The sequence below is a fragment of the Cajanus cajan genome, chromosome 4, assembly GCF_000230855.2.
Source record: "Cajanus cajan strain Asha chromosome 4, NIPB_CcT2T_4, whole genome shotgun sequence".
NCBI lineage: Eukaryota > Viridiplantae > Streptophyta > Magnoliopsida > Fabales > Fabaceae > Cajanus > Cajanus cajan.
Window position 1 is genome coordinate 59,505,566 of NC_138520.1, and position 7,657 is coordinate 59,513,222.

Consider the following 7,657-nt stretch of genomic DNA (forward strand, 5'->3'; position numbering starts at 1 on the left):
ATTATTAGTTGTTACATCTCGAAAGAATTCTAATGAAAATTATTTGAATTTATATGCGAAATTTATGATAGAAAATAGTCATTCTATAAGCTTCTATCATTTAAGTAAATATTAAAGGTAAAATTATTACTTAATCAATATTACAAATTATTGTATGAATTATAAAATTCTTATTTTCATTTAAAATCCTAAAAACCCTAAATGGTCCTATTAATTAAGTAAGAAAAAAAACCCTAAAATGTTAACATATATATATATATATATATATATATATATATAACATAAAACTAAATGAAACAAAATTAAATAATTGGAAATGATTAAATTCAAACTACCAAATTACTAATCTAGTTAACATAAAAATTAAATTAGAAAGAGATTGGGTCTTGAATGTTAAACCCCTTAACACGGATCTAAGGTAAAAAAGAAAAAGAAAACACACCATATACTTACTATATATAAACGAGGCATTCAATATATATAAAATGATAGACAAGAAATGCAATGAAACGAAAAATTAGAGTTAAATAAAGAATCTAATACTGCAACGTGAAACTAATAATTTATTCAACTTGTGATTGAAATTGATGTCCAACAAATGATGATGTGTGTTATGGACTTTTTTTTTTTTTTTTTTTTGTGAAAATAAGGGGCACAGCCCCCACAATCAAAATTAAAATCCCCGAGGGAAAATAGTAGAACTTACATAAGCAAGAACAACTAAAGAAATAAAATGCATAACATTTTCAAAGACATGTAAATTATCTGTAAGGCTTCTCCCATAGTTAGCTAACCCATCAGCAACTTGATTAGCTTCACGAAGAATATGCCTCCATTCAAAGTCACCACCCGCAGCAACAAAGGAAAGGATACTTTGGACCAGACTAAAACATGGGTGGCGCGAAGAGCACCCGTTCCGGAGAAGACCAATAGCTAGCAGGAAATCTGATTCCACCACCAATTTTGTAAATCCCCTGTTCCAAGCAGTAGCTATACCAATGTAAATGGCTCACAGTTCAACCATCAACTCACAACAGAAACCGATCTTGGTTGCAAAGGAAAAGATAATTGTCCCATGATGGTCACGACATACACCTCCTGCTGCAACACTCTTATCTTCATGAAGACTAACCGAGGCATCACAATTCAACTTATATATCCCAACAGGTGGATGTACCCAAGATACTACCTGTTGATCCTCTTATTAGTTGTTGCAATGGTTTGACATCTAAACAAGGGTATACTATCCTGTAAGATATTCACTTGGGCAAGAATTCGAGAGACTAGTTCATGAGGATGAGAAGAAGAGCCCTGAAAGGTGACCCTATTCCTATACTGCCATAGGATATCCAAAGTAACAGCAAAGATCAAGCACCATTCACGACCAACAACTAGAGCCTTATCGTTGAGATTTGACAGCATCCAATGTTTAATATCCATACCAAAGAAATCCCGATGTTTTGATCCAAGTAGCAACAAATACCAAATAGCCCAGGAAATTGCACACGATCGAAACACATGATCCACCGATTCCACATCATCCCCACATCTCATGCATAAAGCATCTATTGTTATGTGCCTAGCCCGCCTGATTTCATTCGTGAGTAATGCATTAGCAGCAATTTTCCATAGTAATAAATGGACCCTCTCCGACCCAAGCCAGCACCAAATCCTTTTAAATAACAAGTCATTTTCACCTACACACTCTTGAGTAACATTACTATATGCTGAACTAATAGAAAATTCACCGGTGCTTGCCCCTCTCCAAGTCAAAGAATCAACTCCTCGAGATGCAAGAAGGGGGGGGGGAAGGAATAGCTCGAATAACATTCAACACTTTCGTGGAAAGGTAAGGCCTAAAGGCTAGAAAATTCCAATCACCATTCCTTTCAAAAAACTCACACACCTTTGGTAGACTCTCCGTCGAGGGCATGACATGAGCTGCCTCGGCCAACTTACCATAGCCTGGGATCCAGTTATCATTCCAAAATGAAACCAAATGCCCATCTCCAATATTCTAAGAAATCCCTTGAAGAAAATAATGCCAAACATTACAGATCCCACTCCATAAATTTGAATCGGGTCTGTTCGAATTAATAATAGGGAGAATAGACTCCCCATATCGATACTTACACCGAATAAGTTTAACCCAAAGGGCATCTCTCTACGGGTACAAAGATCCCAACCACACTTCATCATGTAGGCCATATTACATTCCTTTGACAATCGTAGTCCCAAACCACCGCAGGCCTTTGGTCGACAAACCTTTGTCTACTTTATAGTATGAACCTTTTTGTGATTTTCAGTATCTCCCCATAAGAAACTTCGACACTTCTTATCCACCTCAGCAGTGACTGACAAAGGAAGATGAGTGGACTGCATAGCATAATCTGGTAGTGCTTGTAACACAGATTTGACTAAAGTTAGTCTTCCAACAAATGAGAGTTGATGGGACTTCCAATTTGATAATCACTGATTTATCTTAGACACGATGAATTGAAAGGAACTTCTAGAAACTCTCTTATGAAGAATCGAGATGCCAAGATACTTACCCAAATCAGAAGTATGTTGAAAACCCATTTTCTGACTTATAGCTTGTATTCTATGCCACCCAACATTATTAGAGAAGAAAATTCGGGTCTTTTCACTACTAACCTTCTGCCCAGAACTTTTACAAAAAAGCTCAAGAACCTGTATGATAACATCTACTTGCTCCTCGCTAGCTTCTGCAAACAATAGGAGATTATCTGCAAAGGCCAGGTGAGAAAGCTTAGGGGCTCGCCGCGCAATCTGAGTTGGCTTCCAAAGCTTAGTCTCAACTACAACTTGAATAAGGTGAAAAAGTCGCTCGATACAAAGGACAAACAGGTATGGTGAGATTGGATCTCCTTGTCTGATTCCTCTCTCAGGCTTGAACTCCTCAAGCATTTCTCCATTCCACAACACACGCATCTTGGAAGAGGAGATACAATGCCAAATTAGCTCAACATAATTTATAGGGAAACCCACTCCATAAAGAGTATCCCGAATATAAAATTCCAATTAAGTCGATCATATGCTTTCTCAAGGTCAACTTTAATTCCCATCCACCCTGTAGCACCTTTTTTGTTCTGCATAGAATGGAAAACTTCTTGAGCAATAATGATATTATCTTTACTGTGTCTATTTGGAATAAAACTAGCATGACATGGACCCACTAGCTTTTCCATTAGCGGCCTTAATCGACGAGAAAGAATTTTAGTAACCACCTTATATGAGACGTTACACAAACTAATTGGCCTGAAGTATTTCAACATAGAAACGTGTTCTATCTTAGGAATTAGAGAGATGAATGTATCATTAATCTCCTGGAGCCTTTGGGGATTTCTGAACATATCCTGAACAAGCTTAACTAGAGAAGCACCAACCACACTCCATTGAGTCTAATAGAAAATTGCTTGAAAGCCATCTGGACCTGAAGATTTGAAAGTGCCCATACTGATCCTGATAGACAATGTCCTTTGTAAATAATTGCTTATAAAAGTTGGTGACTAAGTTTTTCAACACAACTGGGTCAGTCACCCAAGAACCATCAACTAATTGAATGGCGTCCACCTTACCACGTCTCGTCCTAATAATAGTAGTCCCATGAAAATAGGAGGTCTTGCGATCTCCCAACATCAACCATTTTGATCGAGATTTTTAGAACCACAACAATTCCTCCTGAAACAAGATAGCCTCATACTCCTTCCAAGTCTCCCGCAACAACTCTTGCTGACTAGATTTGCCACCACTAGGTATAGCCTTTCCAAGGTTTACACCAGTCACTGAATTCCTCGTCCGAAATAGGAATCTCTGGGAATCTTTCCTTGTCCTCCTTGGAAATAGGAGGTGGAGGGACTTCATCATCTGGCTGTCCAAAGCAACATCCATCAAAGCAAGAAAAGGGAACAGCCACATCATTGTTCAAGAGTTTTTCCATATATGAAGTCCCCTCAAAACGACCCTCTATTGCCTCCGTTGAATCGACCCTTGCTGGTGACTCATCAACACCCTCGTCATTGGTTTTTCGTTTCACTTTTCTCGTACTGCGAAGGAGGAGATCATCCTCCTCTTTGGACGACTCCAATGGAACCCTAGCAGAGCACTCACTTTCATTTGGCATTTTTTTTGTGCTATGGACTTCTGACCAACAGTACCACACTTTCTAAATGCAGTGTAAAACCTTTTTTTTTTTTTTTTTTTTTTTTATTTCTATCTCTCTCGTCAATGCTTTTTTTCTTTTTTTCTTTTTTTCTGTCAGTATATGTTCTCTTCCTTTTCTGATGTTGGTCAATGGTATTTATAACTACATGTAGTCTATATTTGTCACAAAAGATAGACTTTTTTATTTATAAATATATTGTTTTTATTTGATTTTTAGATTTTTAAACAAAATTATAATTAATTTTAAAAAAAATAATTTAGTTTAGTTTTTAGAATATAAAATATATATTTAATATTTAAATTAAATTTTTTTAATATATTGTTTTTTTAAACAAAATATTTTAAATAAATGTAAAAAATAAAGATAATGTTAAAAAGAAATATAATTAAAATAATTAAAAAATATTTTAAAATATTTTAAACTAATTTAATATATTTTAAACTAATTTATTTTATTAAAAAAGAAATATAATTAAAAAATAGAGATAATTTAATTGAAAATTCACAAATAAAATATGAAGAAAAAATATATTTTTAATAATGAATTAATATTTTTTAAATATACAAAATTTAATATTATAATTTAATAAATTATTTGTTAAAATTATAAATATGTTAATTAAGAATGTCAATGATTTGCGTACGTCAGGAATCAAATGCTTTAATACAGTATCATTGATCACTAATTTAAAATATATTAATGTCATTTATCAAAAATTAAAGTTTGTAAGTTGTAACAATCAATTTTTTTTTTTATATTTATAGGTTATGTACGTTAAAATAATAGATTAAATGATCATTAATTTTTATACTCTATCTTAATTATATTTTTTGAAATCATATATGATTAGGAAGTTATGATGATACTAAAATAGAATGATAATAATTTTAATTTTAATTTTAATTGATATGTAATTATTTATATTAATTATAATTTTAAATTTGATTACATTATTTTAAAAATGTATTTTACATTATGAAGACAAAAATATATTATTTTTTTATATTTTATTGACAAAAAAAAATCTTAAGTTGTTACCATTTATTATAATAATGACTATAATTTCAACTTCATAAAATTTCTTCAAAATTTTATAGAGAGTTCTTATAATTTTATTTTAAAAGAATTGTTTAGTGTATTCTTTTTAAATTTTGTTGTGAAATGTTATAAAAAAAAAGTTTAAAGTTAAGTGCCACATTTTATTAATTCAATTTTTTTTTTTGGAGATATTTAAAATATATGACAACAAATCTAAAATATATGACAACTAATGACTAATTTAAATATATTCATGTCATTTATGAAAATTAAAGTCTGTAAGAATCAAATTTATTATTTTTGATATTTATGAGTTATGGACGTTAAAATAATTAGTTTAAATGTCTATCAAAATTTTATAGTGTATCTTAATTATGCTTTTAGAAATTATATATGATCAAAAAGTTATGGTAGTAGTAAAATGCAACAAAGGTAATTCAAATTTTAATTGATATGTAATTATTTGTATTAGTTATAATTTTAAATTTGATTATATTGTTTTAAAAATATATTTTATCGAATGGAAATAAAATATATTACCTTTTATGTTTTACTATTATAAAAGTATTTACTTAAATTATTACTTTTTTATTATAATAATGATCGTTATTTGAACTTTATAAAATTTCTTTAAAATTTTATAGAAAGTTTTATAATTTTTTTTTAAATCTTAAATCTTAAATTGTAAAAAATGTGACATCCTTACTACCCTAACATATATATTGTAATAATATAAATAAAACTAACGAATAAATTTTTCAACGTTAGTAAAAAAGGTTCACATAAAATCTTCATAACTATTATATCCAAAATAATTGAAAATAAAATCTAAGAGTTTACAAATTATTTTCAAAATAATAAGTACAACTCCAAATACATATAAAAATTCGTGTCCTAGAAAATTCTCTACCCCGATGTCACAATATTAGAGCACACACACAACTCATCTGTTGGCATTCTGGATGCCACTCATAGTCGGATCTTCCTCACTTAAAACATCCACAAATTGTACGGTGAGAAAAGAAAACATCTATATGCATGTAAAGTACACAAGGAAAAACCACAACATAATCTCATCATAACTCATTACTTAATGAAATATTTACAACCATTTCTATATATCTTAATTCTATCAATTATGCATCATCTTCACATCACAATTCACAATCACACCAATCCATCACATCATATAATTTGTACTATGTTAAGCTCACGCCACCCCTGTAGCATCTCATGCCCAAGGTCGTGCATGCCAACATAAACACTAATTGCCACACATAAATCTTGCAATTAACACTATGTCATGCTCACGCCAACCCTGTAGCATTTCTTGCCCAAGGTCGTTCCACGTCGACATATACATGTTAATTACCTCAAACATCCCACACTATGCCATGCTCACGCCACCCCTATAGCTTCTCATGCCCAGGGTCGTGCCACGATGACATAAATGTGAGGAACCACAATCATATCACATTTCATTCATAATCATCATAAATCTTGCGATTAACACTATGTCATGCTCACGTCACCCCTATAGCATCTCTTGCCCAAGGTCATGCCACGCCGACATATGTGTTAATTGTCTCACACATCCCACACTATGTCAGGCTCAAGCCACCCTTATAACATCTCTTGCCCAAGGTCGTCCCACACCGACATAAGTGTAAGGAACCACAACCATATCACATTTTATTCATAATCATCACAAATCTTGCAATTAACACTATGTCATGCCCACGCCACCCTTGTAGCATCTCTTGCCCAAGGACGTGCCACGCCGACATATGTGTTAATTGCCTCACACATCCCACACTATGCTAGGCTCACGCCACCCCTGTAGCATCTCTTGCCCAAGGTCGTGCCACGCTGACATAAGTGTAAGGAAACACAATCATATCATATTCACATTCAACACAACATCTCATTTCATGCCAACATACTCACATCATAATTAATTAAACAATTAAGCCATAACATACCATTTCGCCACATCATGCTATTAATTCAATACTAAAACAGTAGATACAATATGTATGCATTTGTGCCAAGACATCACACCACAGTCCATAACTCAATTCCACATCATATACACAATATGGATAAATCCACACAAAACAATGGTTCACATACACCTCAAGCAATTCACCATGAATCCACATATTATCATTATACATATATGAACTAACTCTAAAACCTAGTATCATACTACTTTAAACAACTTTTCAATTCACATGATAACATCTTAGAACATCAAACAACATGCATTTCCCTTTGACAACTGTCAAAGAAAACAACATACAAAGAGTTATACTCATCCAAAGAAGCTCAAACCTATCTCAAAAGAAACATAAGAGGATAATATACAACTCTTATGAAGACATGAAATTCTAAAAACATCATCTACTTAGCTAAAAATGTCATAAACCGAAA

At 32.4% G+C, this 7,657-nt stretch overlaps 1 protein-coding gene across 1 annotated transcript; it reads right to left on the reverse strand.

Annotated features, from left to right (window-relative positions):
• Nucleotides 1-673: 673 nt before the first annotated feature.
• LOC109814835 (uncharacterized) lies at nucleotides 674-1,554 on the reverse strand. The gene is made up of 2 exons (XM_083073659.1): nucleotides 1,190-1,554; nucleotides 674-974 (listed from the first exon to the last, which is right to left on the reverse strand). The coding sequence occupies exons 1-2, from the start codon at nucleotides 1,552-1,554 to the stop codon at nucleotides 674-676; spliced, it is 666 nt and encodes a 221-aa protein (XP_082929785.1).
• Between the last annotated feature and the right edge of the window lie 6,103 nt (nucleotides 1,555-7,657).

Coding starts and splice junctions, on each gene's coding strand:
- LOC109814835 (XM_083073659.1), bottom strand. CDS start 1,554: ATGAGATGTGGGGATGATGTGGAATCGGTGGATCATGTGTTTCGATCG. Junction 975..1,189: donor ACTAATAAGAGGATCAACAG/GTAGTATCTTGG, acceptor TGCTTGGAACAG/GGGATTTACAAAATTGGTGG.